At 40.4% G+C, this 17,987-nt stretch overlaps 1 protein-coding gene across 1 annotated transcript in view; it reads left to right on the top strand.

Annotated features, from left to right (window-relative positions):
• LOC122814191 (histone H2A deubiquitinase MYSM1-like) overlaps nucleotides 1–17,987 on the top strand; it is a gene marked incomplete in the record, with an annotated part of 897,734 nt that overhangs the window by 425,763 nt on the left and 453,984 nt on the right. Inside the window, 1 exon segment of the mRNA XM_044086797.1 lies at nucleotides 14,746–15,515. Coding sequence (XP_043942732.1) covers nucleotides 14,746–15,515 — 770 coding nt within the window.

The following is a 17,987-nucleotide window of genomic DNA, read 5'->3' as shown; positions in this document are numbered from 1 at the left end:
CTGAACAGCGTTGCTTTTGAGACAGAATATACCTTTTCTCGTTTTCCTTTCCACTTCACTTTAGATAAACAAATTGTCTTTTTTTTATTCTTAGAAATATTCTCTCACAGCTTTACTCCATTTGCAGTAATGGCAGATGTTTAATGTTTCCTAGTTGAATAGAGTTTAATGGCTCTGGGAAATGGAAAAGTCAAACCTTTTTCCACATTGCTTTTTACCTTGCCCCTTCTTAATATGTTCTGGAGTATGTTATTGAACAAAATGTTATCTTCTAGCCCTTTCGATTGTTAATTTTCTACTTCAAGTCATAAGTGTCTGCTTTGTTTTCAGTTTGCCGTTAATTTTGATTAAGCAACCAGCTGGTGAGTAAACGGAATAAAGTAATGCTTCACACAACACAAATGGTGTTTCAGTACCATAATTTTATTAGTAAGTAAAAAGAAATGTGTATCTAATGGAAAAATAAAAACTGTTCTAAGTGCATATTATTTAAGACACATTAACATGTTACTGACAGATGAGGATAAAGTTGTCTTATGTGTCATTATTTCTGAGAACCCACCCCAGTTTTTGGAACGTCTGGCACTTGCTTGCCTTCAGTATGGTATGTATAGCTGTATTATGTGGCCGAGTTTCAGCTGCAGTAATGGCATAGCATATATCTCTTATATGTAATTTGCATTGTATTACTTATGCTTCTCAGCAGCTGCCCTGTAAAAACAGATTTGTACACACCATATTGTAGTTAATGGTCTCTAAAAATGTAAGTAGCATCATATGAGTCTTAAAAGTGTAAGAATGCTTTACTGTCAGGAGGGTCATTAAATATCGATTAGTTTTTGGACAGGTAATAAGGTTTAGCTGCAATTTTTCAGCAAGCAGCCTGAAGTTGTACTACTTGACATGTTTATGTTCTTGTACTAAAATTCCCAGTTTGAGGGAAACAAAAGTAAACTGATTCCAAAAAGACCTGCAAAATGCCAGTCCTGCTTATTCTTCCTGCTCCTACGCCAGTGTAGTAAGAAGAGTACATCAGCCTTTAAATAATTTTGCTTATCCCTTTCATACTGCTGTGGTGTGGTGATTCTGTAAGATGTTCATTTTGTTGATTACTGCTGCAGTAGACTTGTGTGTGTTGTTTATATTCTGCTAAGGATATAACAGCCGTCCAGCTTCCAAAGCTTTAAGGGCACCTTCCTCACTCGCAAACTATCTGGCAGCTCAAGTTGATCTTACTGAAAGACAAGTTTGGGCACAGAGCCCTTCAGAACTTTAATGTTTCTGAACAGTATGCTCCTCTGAGGCTCTTGAAAATTGACAGCTGGCTTGTACTGTCGCATTGCTGGCCAGATAAGTTCCCTTTAGGAAAAAAAAATTCCATTCTATATTCTTTTTGTTTATTTTTAATACTTTCCTCTTCTGAAAAGGTATTTTAGATCTAGGAGTTTGTGTTTTAACAGACTGCCACAAAACTGCACTGTTCTTTTAAACAGGAAAGCTCTTTTTTCCTGTCAGTTTATTAGTTTAAAGTTAAGTGTAAACCATTTTTTTCTCTGGATACATTATTTTTGAATAGGTTTGGCAGGATATAACCCATATAGCTAAGGCTACTGCAGTGATCATTTGAACATGTACTCTTATGATAAGTTTACTTACACAACTGTTCTTTTTCCCAAGTGTAGTCAACTGTTGCCTAGTAGATGAGTGCAAAAGGTCAAAGAACAAGGCCTCATTCTACAGTTGCTTTGGCTGCCAAAGAATCTGCTAATATACGATGTTCTTTGTGTTTCACTGTTGCAGTCATCACATTTGGGTTATCTGCTTGCATCAGTTGGCCTGATTATCAAAGTCTTGGGTCCTGCTTCGGTTGCTGTCTCATCTTCCATGACGTCAGGTAGTCTGGTATAATGCATGCAGCAGACGCCGTTACATCAGTCTTTCTTGCCGTGCGGTGCCCGAAGCAGATGCAGTTCGCAAGTGCCGGTTGGCAGATTCTGAAATTTTTGTTTTCAGGTTTCAGAACCGAAGTCTTCAACTAAGCTAAGTACCCCGTTGGGGAAACTTTTTCTTGCTCTAAACCGATGTCAGTAAAAGTTAATAATTGTATTTCTTGTGGAAAGCAAATACCTCATAAAGATTTTCATTCATGCTGCATTCCTTGCTTAGGCCCTGACCACAACGTACCTTGCTGTTGGTTTTATGGCTTATTTAAACAACAAACTATTCGTCGTCTGTTTATTTACGCTTCTAAATATTTTGGTACACGGTTCAATTATCCAGATATGGCTTCGGTAAGCCACCTGACTATCGACATTCTGAAAAAACGCAAAGATAGGAACATAGACAGATCGCATAGGTCCAAAGCTGCCAACGACGCTTCTTTTAAGCTAGTTGCCAGTTCAGTGAGGTGCTTTCGCAGCCCCTGATACCCACTACTTCAGATTCGCAGGCCTCTACTGAGACCCATTCGGAGTCTGGTATGCCACGAGATGCTTCAACTGTGGAACCTGTGGATGTCTCTACCTTGGATGGGTCTGGAGCCGCTGTGCAGGCACCGGCTTCTGAGGGTGTATTCAACTCCTACTGACTTGCATATTAAATCGACGCCCTCTTCTTCTTCAAGGCCTAAAACTCAACCCTTGCCTAGAAAACAGACGCCCAGACAGCGTGGTCAGGCCTCTATGCCTAAAAAACAAATAAGAATGTCTGAATACCTTATTACTCTAATCAGGGAAAGCCACCCTTCCCTCTCCAAAAGACCTAGGACTGAGTTTCCTTATGATTCTACTGATCAGGACTCTGAATTTTCTGTTTCCTCTGATGACCAGGATTTACCCTTATCTGCCTATGAGTATTCTGATGCTGAGGACTCTATTCCCTCTGCTTCCCCTCCAGAGGATTTCTCTTTTGGTGAAACCTTGCATACTCTTAGGGAGCATTTCCGCTGGGAAATCCAGGATGACTCTGACTCTAAAAAGAGGCTTAGGGATTTCCTACTCCTGCCCCAACACAAGCCTTTAGCTAATCCCCCCTGTACTGGACATTGTTGTTGATGCCTTTTTGGAATCTAGCTTGGCCCCTGACTCTTTACCTCCTGCTCCCAGAAAACCTGATGGATATTACAGGGTTCCTGACTCTCACAAGTTCCTCTTTAAAAATCTTTCTGTGGATCCTGAGACCATTTCACAGGGACCCAAAGGCATTTAGGCTACTACTGCCAAAAATCCTAACCCCTGTGATAGATTCTAGGGCGCTGGATAGATGGGGTAAGAAGGTATACACTTCTGCAACCTTGGCCATTAGAGACTTAAACTGCCAGTTTCATATGTTAAAGTATCAGCAGCATATTATTGGGTTGCTTAAACAGAAAATTATGTTGATTCCTGACTGTGCTGAAAATAAAGATTTACAGAATTTAATGTATTCTGATGAACAAGTTGGAAAACAATCTTTGCAATGTGGTTTTGATTCACTAGAGGCATCTTGCAGGGCTGCTGTCACTGGGTCTGTACTTAGAAGGCATGCTTGGCTTAAGGAGCAGTCTTTGCCAGATCATGTTAAAACTAAATTGCTGGATGCTCCCTTAAACCAAGACCGCCTGTTTGACAACAAAGCAGAAGAAGTACTTAAAAAGATGGAGGAAAAAGCAAAATCTATGCAAACTGTTAAATATTTCCTGTAAGTACAGCCTCCCAGATTTAGTAGGCATTGGCCCTCTGAAAATTGGTCCTTTCCTGCCTCTTCCAGGCCTTCTCAGTCCAAATTCAGAACCAGCAGAACACCCAGACTTCAGTCCCAAGGTATTCACAGGACTAAGCAGTGGGGGGCTCCCACTTCCAAAGCAGGGAGTGGTAAGACCCCCCCCCCATGGTAAACTGTCTCAATGACTTAACTTTAAATCTTCCAAGCCCTGCAAAACTGACTGTTCCTTTAGGGGGAAAGATTGCCCTGCAGGCAAAAAATGGGAACTCATTACCCAGGACAAATGGGTTTTAAATAAAGTTTCCCAAGGATACAGACTTCACTCTCACTCCTTGCCAACCCCAAACGGTTGGCCAGATCTACCCCCAAATCAGTGGGCAGAGGCTCAAAAAACAAATTCTCTCTCTTAAGCATCAGGGCTATTCAACCTGTTCCAGAAGAGGAAAGGGGGCAAGGTTTTTACTCAAGACATTTCCTGGTGCCCAGAAAAGAGAACTCCTGGCATCCTATCCTGGACCTCTCTATCCTAAACACTTTTTGGTGATCCCAAAATTCAAGATGCTAACTCTTCACCAGCTGCTTCCTATGCTAGGCAAGGATGTCTGGTTGGCAACACTGGATTTAAAGAAAGCTTACCTGCACATCCCAATAAGGGAATCTTGCAGAAGATACCTACGCTTCAAAGCAGGCTGCATGCACTATCAGTTCTCTGCACTGCCCTTTGGCTTATCCACTGCACCCAGGGTATTCACAAAGTGCCTAGCTCCAGTCATTGCATTTTGCAGGCAAAGAAATATCCAGATATATCCCTACCTGGACGATTGTCTAAGTCAGGCAGAAAGCCAGGACATATTATTGAATCATCTGGCGTTTGTACAGAAATTGCTATCTTCTCTGGGGTACACCATAAACGAAAAGAAATCACATTTTGTACCCTGTCAACAAATTGTATTCCTGGGAGCAAGCTTGAACACAACTTCCCAGATGGCTTTCCTCCACGCCAGAGAAACAAGTTCATTTGACAGCCTACTTTAAACTACTGGCTACAAAGCCCCAGCTATCTGCAAGGAAAATACTGCAAGCCTGGGGTTCATGGCCTCCTGCAGTCTCCTAATTCCATGTGCAAGACTGCATATGAGGAAACTACAATGGTATCTAAAAAAGCCTATGGTGTCAACATTCTCAGGATCTAGAAGCAATGATTCCTATCATACCTTGTCTACAGATAGAGTTCTTTTGCTGGGCAGAGGCCTGCCACCAAAACAAGGGACTGCCATTCACTCTACCCCCTGCCGCCCAAACCCTAACAACAGATGCATCAGACTATACATGGGGGGGCTCACTTGGAAGGGAAGTGCATTCAGGGCAAATGGAACCCAAGTCAAATGCACCTGCATATCAATCAAAAAGAAATGTTAGCTGTACAGAATGCTCTGACAGCCTTCAAGGACCACATTCTTCCAGGGCAATTAATGGTAAAGACTGACAACACCGATGTCATGTGGTACATAAACAAGCAGGGGGGAACCCACTCATACCCTCTCTGCAGACTAGCCATGGCTCTGTGGAACACAGCCTTAAGCTACCAAGTGCACCTACAGGCTTAATTCCTGCCAGGAAAGCTAAATACATTGGCAGATGAACTAAGCAGAAATCTCATGGACCCACACGAGTGGAGACTGGAACCAAAGATATTCAACATGTTGAGAAACAAATGGGGGAGCCCAGATATAGATCTGTTTGCCTCCCCCCAGAACTACCAATTGGAAACATTCTGCACAAGGACCCCCCCACAAACAGTTTATGCCTTTCCCACTCTGCCTCTCCTCTCCAAGGTACTACTAAAGATCAAACAGGACAAACCAAGGACAATGCCGATTGCACCAGACTGGCCATGCCAATACTGGTACCCCCTTTTGCGTAGTGTCACTGCTGGCACCATGGCACCTGCCTTAGACCCCTGCCCTGCTGTCCCAGCAAGAGGACCAGATTCTGCACCCACAGCTTCAAACCCTGAACCTGGCAGCCTGGCTAATTACCTGATCTCTCCGTTACCATGCCTCAGTAAGCAAATGTTGGATGTCATTCTGGAGGCAAAGAGGCGTAGTACTAAAAAATCCTATGCTGAAAAATGGAAAAGATTCTGTTCCTGGAACCAAACCCAGGGGTTAGGCACAGCAGCGCCCAATTTACCTCAGATTCTTCAATACTTAACTGAGATGCTTCACAAGGGCCTTTCCTTATCCTCCATCAAAATTCATGCCTCAGCCATTTCAGCTCATTACAACACAGAACCACCCGTCTTCTCTCATCCACTGCTAAAGCAATTCCTCAGAGGGGTCAAAAACTTGAGACCACCCAGGAGAGCCCCTACTCCAGCCTGGGACCTTAACTTTGTGTTGGAAAAACTCACTCTACCTCCTTTTGAGCCAGCTGCAAATGGAGTTGATATTTGTTGGTTGGATAGCAGCCTTCCTTTTAGCCATCACTTCAGCTAGAAGGGAGTCTGAATTACAGGCCCTCATGGCACTGGAGCCTTTTATCATTTTTCATGCAGACAGGGTGTCACTCAGGACCAATCCCTCCTTCATGCCCAAGGTGGTATCCACTGTAGCCCTTAAGCAGTCCATTCATTTGATAACCTTCTTTTCTAATCCACAGAACAAAGGGGAATGAATACTGCATTCCTTAGATGTGCACAGACAGCTTAGATTTTATTTGGACAGGACTAAACCTCTCAGGAAATCTGAACAGCTGCTGGTTGCATGTGCTGCAGAGGGGAAGGCCATTTCAAAGCAAACCATTTCTAAATGGATAGGTCATTGCATTCATTTCTGCTGTAAGCACCATGGAAAACCTACCCCACAGGAGATTAGACCACATTCAACCAGGGCTGCATCTACCCCTACAGCCTTTCTCAGTGGTGTCCCTACCAGGGACATCCTAGAAGCTGCTACCTGGAGTTCTGTACATACCTTCACCAAGCATTACCATTTGCCAATTTTCTCTAAATCCAGAGCTGGCTTTGCAACTGCTGTCTTGCAGGGCCTTATAGCTAGTCCTAATGCTATCTAATTTCCTCTTCCCATCCTTAGCTTTGGGAATCTATCCAAATGTGATGACTGCAGCGGTGAAACACGAAGAGCATAGTATCCAGAATCTGAAGAGCATAGTACAGTTGTGTACACTTACCATAAATGTAGCTGTTTGAGTGTATTCACTGTTGCAGTCCTAGTTGCCCTTCCTCCAGCCCCCTGACTTCTATTGGCTATACCTCTATTCTTGCTTTCTATGCTTAAAGCTTTTTGGTGTATTTGCTTTTTTGTTGGAAGTGTAACCTTGTATATATAATTGCTTCCCATTATGGAGGCACCTGGTATCTGGGGCAAGAAAAACTGATGTAATGGCGTCGGCTGCATGTATTATACCCCTGACTACTGACGTCATGGAAGATGAGACCTCAACCGACGCAGGACCCAAGACTTTGATAATCAGGCTGACTGAGGACTACTGCAAGCAGATAACCCAAATGTGATGACTGCAACAGTGAATACACTCTAACATCTACATTTATGGTAAGTGTACACAATTGTACTTTCTTTACTTTCTGTACACATGCCACTGGCATAGAAGAGGCTCTCCTGCATGGTGAAAGTAGTTCTGTTTTCTTCTGTTTTGGGTCCCTGAGAAGTTGAGGTTTTGTCAGATTCTGGATGCTGGTTGATTTCCCTGTTCACACCTTATAGTGCAGTGTTATGCATTTTTTTTCTGAATCACTGCCAGTGCTTCTGCAGGGCTTTTGCACGACATTGAAGATGCCTGTTGACAGCAGCGGAGCTTCTTGCACTATGCTGTGAAATGTCAGCACTTGGTGGTCTTAGTATTGGTTGAAGAATATGGTTTTCAGCAGCATAACTTTCTGGCGTTTCCTCACTTAGATGTCCATAGGTTATTACTAGGCTAATGGCACAAGAGCCTTTACAAACCTAGCCAACAATATAATTCCCCATATATGGGATAGGGTAGTGGGTTTTTGGATGTTGTAGCCCTGAGTCATTTTACAGACTGCCTCTGTCCGTAAGAGACATGGGTAGCACCCTGGAAGTGAATATACGGTACCTCATCCATTTATCCAAAGTCTTTTTGAAGAGAATGAGGGATGGGCTTTATTTTGTGAAGATGGGAAGTTACTCCATAGATCAGGTAGCCTTTGGGATACAAATCTGTCTCTTCAGCAAGTTCTGCAAGAGTTACAAGGTCCATGGAGCACATAAACCTCATATAATTTTTCTTCCTAATATATAACACTTTCATCAGGGCTGGATCAGAGAATGCCTTGTAGGTCAGGCATAAGTCATCTCTCAATAAACAATATGAGTTGGAGTAAAGGGATATGACCTTTAGTCAGTCCACATACGATATTTCTTACCCTTTGTATTTTTTTTTTTTTTTTGTGAGAAACCTCTGGGGCCACTCCACTTGGTGTAAATGTCCAGTTAGGCACATGTAGAAGGGAGCATTGTACCTGATTATGGGCCTGATGAGGACCAAGTACAATGGCCCTATGACTTTTTGATCTTGATGCCATGCCTTTAATTATAAGTTTAGCCACTCAGAAGGATTTCCTCACTACCGTAGCTACGTAGTGATCAAAGTTTAGGATACTATCTATCCTAGGTCCCTTACCACTGGGTCTGCTTTTAGTTGTGTGCTTTCAATATTATAATTTGCAGGGATATCTGATATACTGAAGGATATGTTTACTCATTTTTTAGCATTTAGTCTCAGACCATGTATTTTGGCGGCAAGTCGTTTGTCAATTTTAGGTCTGTTTGTAGGATGTCAACATCTTTTAGTGATTCAGCAATTGCTGTAAATTCTGTAAATATATATCTGCTGATACTTTTCTAAATCCTATAACATCTAAAGATGTTTTTCTAAAAAGCCATGGTACATGTAATACCACGAACATAATATACATGGCTAGATGCTTGAGATGTACTGCATTTTATATTGGAAAAGTAATAGGAGGTTAAAAGAATATGTGAGCATCTCTCAGAAATAGAGAAAATTATAAACTAATACACTATATAAGTGTATAAAACAGATGACACACACTTTCAGTTTTCTAATATTACAGAATATAAACGTACATATAAGAGGGGGTGACATACTTAATACTGAGATTCAAGAGAATAAGTGGATTTTGCGTTTTAAAGCTTATGAATTTCCAGGATTAAATGATCATTTTACTTTAAAACCAGCCCTGAAGGAAATCCAGAATAAATTATAATATATATATGAATATATACAAGTATTTTAGGTTGTTATATATGTTATGAGTTCTAAGTGCTTTCTCTTTAATTTGACAAATTGTTTAATTGTAGTGACATGGTATATGTTAGTATTTAAGTAAGGCTGTTTTTCTTTTTAAACTGTTTTGCCTGATGAAGCCTTAGTAGGTGAATGTTTTTATGCTAGCATTGTATAATAAAGTTTGTTTTTGGAGCATCGTGGTGCCAGTTTTTACTTCTTTATTGGATTCAGTGATTGCTCCCAGCTTACAGTTGTCTGCAAACTTGGTGAGCCAGAGGTCTCCAACATTAGCTTTCACTTCAGAGAAGTATATACCAAATGGGAGAGGTCTCAACTCTGAGCCCTGTGTAAAACCGCTATCAACAGGTTTCTTATCAGAAGTGGAATCATCTATCTGGACAACGTGTCCTGTCAGTGAGTCAGTTTGCTATCCATCTGATTATGTAGGAGGATATGCCTAACTTAGTAAGTTTATCTGTGATCCCTGAACTGGGGATTGTGTTGAAAGCTTTGACCAGGTGTAGATAAGCAGTGTATACCATTTTACCCTCATCCATGGCCCTAGTGACTTTCTCAAAGAAGTGTACCAGATTAAGCTACAAAGACCTGCCTTTGACAAAGCCAGATTGGATTTAGTCCAGTGTTTGGAGAGTCCCTATGTCGTTATTTATCAGGTCTATGATAATTCTCTCCACTGCCTTGCAGATAAGGGTGGTCAAGCTTATGGGCCTGCACTTCCCTGGGGCAGTTGTTGGGCCCCTTTTGTGCAGAGGGACTATTGTTGCAGTCTTCCATTCCTCTGGGACAAAGTCCGTCCAAAGGCTTTGGTTAGAGTGTTTCTAGTGGCCCTGATAGGTTATGTTTTGAGCTGTTTAAGAAGTATCCTAGAATGTTGTTGGAAGCCATGGAGGCTGTGTTTGTGGCTATAGCAAGCACAGTAAGGACCTGTTCCCTTGTAATGACCAGTAGGGGGATGTTTGCTAGTATTTCTTTGGATGTTGTAGGAGGTGATGGGGGAGGGAGTCTGAACTGAGCTGATCGGCCAGCATGTTTGCTGTAGTTTCAGGCTGGGTTTAAGTGTTGCTGTTCATGATGAACTTGGCACATTGCTGAAATTTCCCTGAGGTTACAAACATAATAAAAAAAAAAGCCTTATGGTTATCTTTCACCTGGGAGGCTATCTTTGCCATATAGTTTGCTTTGACAAATTTGACCAACTCTCTACTTTGTTTAGACTGGTGAGTGTCTTTTTGCACTGTTTTTTGTCAGTTCCCTCGTGGCTTTTAAAAGGATTTTTTCCTTTTATTGAATAGCACATTTATGCTATGAGTCTGTCATGGTGGTTTATTTTTGCCAGTAATCTTAGTTTTGATTCAGACAGATACTGCCCCCTGGGTGCAGCTATGAATGTGGTTGTGTAGTGCTTTTATATACAGGTCAGTGTAGGCCTCAGTGCCATCTGTGTTCAGATGGGAATGGAAGTTTCATAAGCTGTCACTTTGAGGTAATTGGCCTTAGCAAAGTTTCTTCACAGGTTTCCAGTTTGATAGGAGTTCTAGGTTAGTTTTAATACTAAAGAGATCATTTTTTTTTCGCCAGATCGTAATAGGGAGGAGGTAATGCATGGGAGGGAGCAGCATCCCCCATGTTCATGAGTACTAAGTTTAAGATATTTGTATCTTTAGTTGGGGAGCTAACTAGTTGATCCAGGGTGTTGGTTTTGGTGAAGTCCAAAAACCTCTGAGCAAGTGAATTATGGTTAGTATAAGTCTCCCAGTTTATGGAGGGGTAGTTGAAGTCACCCTATAAGTATGTTGTTAGGCTGAATGTTAAGAGATTCCAGTAGGTACGAAAAACAAAGACCTTTATCTTGACTACAGTGGGAGTTACTAAGAAATGCATCACAAGGAAATGGAAGTCCTCCTCTATTCCAACCTTTGACGATTTTCTAATTCTATTGAAAGATGTAGCACTGTTGGAAATCAGAGTGAAGGAAATGAGAATCTTTCCTAAGAAATGGATTAATAATCCTTGGGAAAAAGTTCTCTCCCTTATTGAGACACTTAAAACAGACACAATTTTACCTTCTTAAGTGTAGTAGTAGTAAAATGATGTTTTCTAATAATGTGTAACTTTCTTTGTGTATTTCAGATTGATTTTCCTTTTTTCATTTTTGGATTGAGGCTATTTGTACATTTTGTAAATAGTTCATTATTTTTTCTTGCTTGAAATGTAAAAGTTTATTTTTTTGTTTGCAAAATTAATAAAACTATTTGAACAAAAAAAGAGATTCCAGTAGGTTTATATAGGAGGTGTGGTTTTCCAGACTCATGTTAAGGCTGTAGCTAGCAAGGATATGATAGGGGGGGGTCACACCTATGGTTATTTGGGCATGGAGCAGCTCAAGTGAGTCATGTTGTTGGACCAGTCTAGCAGTCTTTATGAACAGTGAGTTGTGTCCTCTCCTCTGTTTTATCCTGAGCTGAGGGGGATCAAGATATATGAAAAGCATTGTAACTTTTGATAGCCTTGTGAAGAAATTAGACACTGACATATGTGCAGGCATGTCTGGCTGCGGTTTTGTATATAATTTCTGATTAACTTGTGCATTATATGCCAGTGTGACTAGCTATGATATTGTAAATAAGTTCTTACATGTTGATTTATAATCTGTACAGAATGTTGTAAAGACTTGAACAGTATTCCTTTACATTTCTAACTGTTCATATTTGCGAAGAAGATTCTAAATGTAGACTCTCAGAATCAGCTGATCTGCAGGTGATGTCATGGGAATGTTGACAGTTATGTGTTACTGTCAGAGGATGAAAGACAGGAAGGAACTTTAATAAACAGCTGTTGGTTGATTTTCAAAATATGAAATGGAAAATTAGAACTGGAATAGTTGACAGTCAAGCTAGTCTATAAAAGAGCCTGCTAAAGACAGTTGAAGTCCGTTATCAGTTAACAGCCACTTATAGTGGCCAGTTGCAGTTGTCAGTGGTCCACAGTTGTACTGTGCAGTGGATACTCAAAAGGACTCACCAAGAACTGTAAGCCTGCCTTTGCTCTGTTGTAATAACTTCGTTTAGATCAGGGACAGTGTTCTTTAGTCAGATAGGAAAATTATAAGTAATCAGTTATAGTTTTTCTGAATGTTGGATTTCTGTCTTTCAGTATTGATTTCATTTTCTTGGTGATTGAGTTCTGTTTGTGTATTGGAAGTTACTGTTTTATATTTTTAATAATTTTGTTCTGTATTAAATATTTTTATTAACTTTCATCCGGTTTCCTCCCACATCCCAAAGACATGCTGTAGGTGGATTGGACAGTCTAAATTGACCTTAGGCGTAAGTGCATGCATGTGTGTTTTCTCTGGAAGGTTGGGCGCTAGGCAACTCAACACCGTAAAACTCCACTGCCAATCATGAGCGGACAGGTGATCTGCTGTGGTGACCCCTAACCAGGAAAACCTGAAAGAAGAAGATTAACTTACATTGTGGCTGGTCAGTCATTGTTTTTTTTTTTAGTGATTTGAGTGTGCTTATACCTGCTTTAATAACTTCCTGGGCCACTCCAAATGCCTGGCTGTTTTAAGTCATTTGCTATCATTTCTTTTAATATCTAATTTTCATAATTGGGCACCCCTTTAAAAGGGCATGTAGGATGTCTGATTGGTGTATTATTTTTGGGAAGGGGCATAGCTGGAAATTTGTGTCAGGCTATCTCAAAAGTGTTTGGATGTGTGAAATTTAATTTATGTAAATGTGAGTGTATCGGGTCATAAACTGGGGCACATTGTTCTAAAGTGTGTAATAAGGTATTAATTTAGGGTTGGACAGAAGTATACAGTCCAGTCCCAGGTTATAGTGTGTGTTCCTGTTGTGCTGTTAGGGGAAGATTGTGAAATATTACTCCTGTTTAAATGACTGTCTCATATTGGAGTCGGTAGTGAGGACTGAAGCTCCTTAGTTACTGACCCAGTATAGTAAGGGATGTCACATTATTCTTGGCAGTCTGGTGGGGTATTGTCTGGATGTCACAAGCCGGTGTGCATTCTGTGGTTATGAACCTTGTTTCCATGACTGCACATATTTCTGCATCCTCCAGGGTGAGGAGTGCTTCCAGGGCGTGTATTTTTTTTTTTTTTTTAATTTAAGCTCCTAGCATTGAGCAGCAGTACCTTTAGGTAGTCATGAGTGATTTTTGTTGTGTTGGAGGGTCTAACAACTTGGCATGGCCTAAAAAAGGCCAGTATTTGGAAACCAAGTTGTGACAAGTGCAAACCATGTCTGGTAAAGCATTTTTTTTTGCCTATTACGTCTCCCCAGGCTGACCGATATTGGATCCCCTTGTTGTGACACCAGAAACTAAGCCAGATGTTGAAGTCACTCATTTTTTGTTGGTACTGTGGCATCATCATTGGTGAAAGTAGGATGCTACTGAAGGCTAGATTCATACCTGCTCCATCATGTCTCTCTTCCTATAGTCCATTGAGATATATCTTATGTTTGCACTCACATAGACTATGATGAACACATCATAGTGATACTTGTGGTTTAAAGATCTAAATGCATGCGTGACCTGGTAGATCCTGGCTCCAGACAAACAGCTTACTGTAACCTTCTCCTTGTTTAGCCCAATAAATTGAATGTTTGGCTACATGGGCTTGCAAGCTAGCCTACTATGATTTTCATAGTTAACATGTGTGAAATGATGAGACTACATATAAGCTTCTGTTTTTCTGGCACCAGTACCTCTGCAGAGGCAGTGAGACTATGCAAAGAAGCACCAGAATTTAGAGAGATGAACGAGAATGAAGAATAAGAGAGCATAATGTATGCTGTAGGCAATAAATGATGGAGACATGTATCTGACACAAATATTAAATACTTTTAGGAAAAACTCAAGGAGGAGTTATGTTTCTGAGAAGACAATGTGCAATGACATTTGGTTGCATCTGGGAAAGAGAGAGAGACTCCAAGTTGTAAGTTATTTGTTGTTTTAACAGAGGGCTGCATGGTGTAGCATTCCTTGTAGGAATTTAGGAATACATGGGAAGAATGTAAAGCAGGCCTAGTAGTCGTAGGAAAAAGAAAGATGCTAGTAATTGCATATTATGTATTTACATATAACAAGCAGATTTTGTAGGCCAATGTAGTAGTTGTCCCTGGAAAGGCATTTCCTTTCCAAATAGTAGCTAGTCCTGTGTACAGCTACTGACCTGTCTTGTGTATACCGTTAGACCCTTTAGTTGTAGTAACTTCACAACCTAGGTGTGTTAGGATATTGACACTTTCCAGAATCTGTTGTCTTGATCTTCAAGTTATGACTTTAGTCACTTTCCCACAAGTTACAGCTCTTGCACTCCATTTTCTGTGGCTTTAATTTCTGCACCCGCTTTTCTTCCATTCCAGAAGCATCTCCCACCTTGTTCCTTGTTGCTGTAGGTCCGTACCGTATCTGTCATCTGCCTTCTGAAAATGTGTGTTAACAGAATTTAACCTGCTGACATATCCAGGTATTTTCCTGCTGCTGTTCATCTTAGTCTTGGTCTTTCTTGATCAGTTTGTGAGAATAATTGTTGCATGTTTTGCTGTTCAGACCTGTGTCACTGTGCTTTATACAACAAATAAAATGAATCCTTAACACAGAGTATGTAAATGCACTGTTGGAAAAGAAGTGTCATTGTTTAACATTTTTTGGTTATCTTTTGTCATTGCTTTGTAGATGAAGCAGGATATTGCATACATAGAGGAAAAAAACTTGTGCAACAGTCAAATCTTGTCTGTCTCATCAGAGGTAGATCAGAAGCTAAAACCCATATGTCCATCATCCTTTCAGTTAAGAGGGAGAGCTGATCCAAACTTGAATGCAGTGAAGATTGAAAAACTGTCTGATGATGAAGATGTAAATATCACAGATGAAACAGATGACCCTCTTGATTCTACAGATCAGGAAGAAATGGAACAGAAAGATTTACTAGATGCTTGTTCTCGCTCATGTGAAGCAGCTGTGCATAGCATTTGTGCTTCTAACTTTGATGCACAAGCATGCAACACATTGAACACAGCAGAACAATTTTATCCTGTTACAGGAACAAGTAAAGAGCAAGCAACAGGATTTTCTAAAAGTGCTGCAGACTGCCCTGAGTATGAGAACAATGGTAACAAAGGTCCAACAGTGATTTCCTTTTCTCATAAAGAAAATCTAGTTCCATGGAACAGACATCATGGGAAGAGATCAGAAGACTTGGTGAAAGAAATGCTGGATGGTAGTGAGGAAGCCAAAGACCAAACAGACATCTCTGTCTCTAATGGAATAAATGAAGAACACCAGGATGAGGAGGAAGAACTGAAACCACCTGAGCAAGAAATAGATATGGATAGAAATATCATTTCTGAAGAGGAAAAGCAAGCCATTCCTGAGTTTTTTGAAGGACGCCCTTCAAAAACACCAGAAAGATACTTAAAGATTAGAAACTTCATTTTGGACCAATGGTGAGAGAAAATGCTTGTTGTTTTACTTTACAGTGCTTTCTTTAAAATATTTGCTAATCTATTTGATGTGTGCTTCATAAGTGAAATCTTTTAGTTACAACAAACATCATTCATTTGTAGCAATGTCATCTACATCAATACACTTTGTTTACCACCATACCTTTGTCCTTTAGAAACTCAGAAGAAGTCTTGTTTCTGTAGAATATTCAGCAACTATGTGACAACCCAGGTGGAAATTTCCAGACATCTCATGATGAGATCCCATTTTGTATGTGCACATAGATTAAAAGTTTGACACAATCACCAAAGGGAAGACACTTACCCCATAACTTTCTTTGTACTAGATCCCTGTCCCCATTTTCCATGTGCAAGTTGCAGTTTTATTGGAATAAACTGGAAGTTTCTGGCATTCATTTTCATAGGTTCATAGGTAAGTATTAGGCTACCTGCCCTTGAAGGCCATTTTAGCTTAGCTAGTTTTCCCTTTTTTGCTTGAATTAACCTGTCTCATATGGTTAGAGACTGGCCTTCCCCATCTCGTGGGCAGTAATTATATATTAGCCGTAATGAGAGTAACTAGGTGTGGAGATATGAAAGGGCTGCCAGCTTAGCTAGATAGAATTTTGTAGATAATTCTGTCTCATTGTAAATATGAATATAATCCACATGCTTGTCCTCCTAAAATGTAAGAAAATTGTGTTAAATGTTGAACTTCAAAAATGTAACCACAGTGCACTCTGCTGGAAGAAAGCTGATAAGTCTAGCATTATATGACTGATCTCAATGCTCGGAGACAATGTCTGGACTGAGGACTTCCTTCTATTGTTTTGTGACCAGAGTTAATTGCTAGATTTTCATATAGAATGTATTTTATTGTTATGGCTTCCTGGCCAGGTGCAAGTTTACTAAGAAAATTAAGAAATGTAAATTTAGAGTTTCTAGTAGCCTGGAAACAAGAGAAGTGTCAGGAATGACGTAATCTAAAGCGAGTCAGAAGTGATGTATTATCAATTTCAGGGATCTGATAGAGAAAGAGAGAAGCATTTTGGATTTTGTCTGAAGAACATCACTCACTCTGCCTTTGCTCTACATGTAAGTTTATTTAGAACTGTGATTGCTCTTAGAGTTAGGTAGGAATTTAGTCTAGCTGTTTTCTATATTTGTGTCAGACTTTTCTACAGTATTAAGTATTTTCCTGTGATTTCTGAACTCTTGACTAGCACAGTGTTGAATTGAGAATATTTGTCTTGTGTTTTTATTATTAAATATTTTTTTAAACCTTTCAGCTGTGGCTGTTTTGTGTAGAGATAATTTAAGCTCTAGGGTATGTTGCATGTATATATTGATACTGTACAAAACCACTCCAAATAAGCCTTGCTGTTAGTCACACTAATTGGATGATAATATTGCACAGTAATAATTGGACACCCTTTGGTAAGGGCCTTATTAGTAGCTGATATTAGTAGTTGGTGCCAGCTGGTACTACCTTATAGACTGGTAGGAAGGGGCATAGCTGGAGAACCTGTGCCAGCCTTTCCCAGGAGTGTCTGTGTGTTTGTATATAACTTGTATCTTAGTGTGTGTGTGTGTGTGTGTGTGTGTGTGTGTGTGTGTGTGTGTGTGTGTGTGTGTGAGCTACTTGGGCAGGGAAACAAAACACTGGTTGGACAGAGAGGGTGCTGGAGGTTTTAGCTTGATCACTAGGCTGAGATCCATACCCTATAGCTGTCCCAGTGTGGAGTCTTTTGGGGATCTGGAGAGAAAGGGAGAAACCAGCCCTAGACTGACTGTTATCTCTCTGTGCTCTTAAGGGAAGTTGTACTTTACTGTGTGTGTGTAATTGTTATCCTTCCCAATGTGCATGCCCCATACTGGTGTTAGCTGTGAGGATTGAGTCTTCTTGATTACAAGACCAGTGCTTGGGCATCACACTAGGATCATACAGTAAGTAATTTAAGGGGACCCATGCAAGGGATAAAGCATTTAGGAGCTGCCTGTATCCATTAGTAGTACAGTGGGCAGTCCTACTGTATGTTTCCCATTCATAGATTCAGGTTGTGCTTGAATATGTGCAGTGATGAACTTTGTTTTTCTGTGGCTGGGGAGTCTGTTCAAGAGCAGCGGTATCCTCTATGAAATATACCAGTCTCTCCAAGCTGTTCTGTTGATGTTACAGAAGAGGTTTAGATCCCTAGATCAGGTATTTCTGATGACATTTTACTTGTTGATGTGAAGTAAATCATCATTATTGGGTCAGAGAATACCTTGTATACCAGACATAGGTAACCTCTTAGAAGACTGTAAGGTACTCTGTAATAGTGACCGTGCTTTGAGTTTGTCTGTGTAGGACATATTATTTAGGCCTTGTATCCTTTTAGTAAGGTATCTCTGTGGGTGTTCCAGTTGTTGCATGTATCTAGACAGATGCATGCCAAAGGGTTCATTATATTTAATGATTGGCTTAGTGAGGGC

This window comes from Protopterus annectens, chromosome 10.part0, assembly GCF_019279795.1.
Source record: "Protopterus annectens isolate FY-2018-M chromosome 10.part0, PAN1.0, whole genome shotgun sequence".
NCBI lineage: Eukaryota > Metazoa > Chordata > Ceratodontiformes > Protopteridae > Protopterus > Protopterus annectens.
Note: the sequence above shows the minus strand (reverse complement) of the source record. Positions and strands in the feature narration are given on the sequence as shown.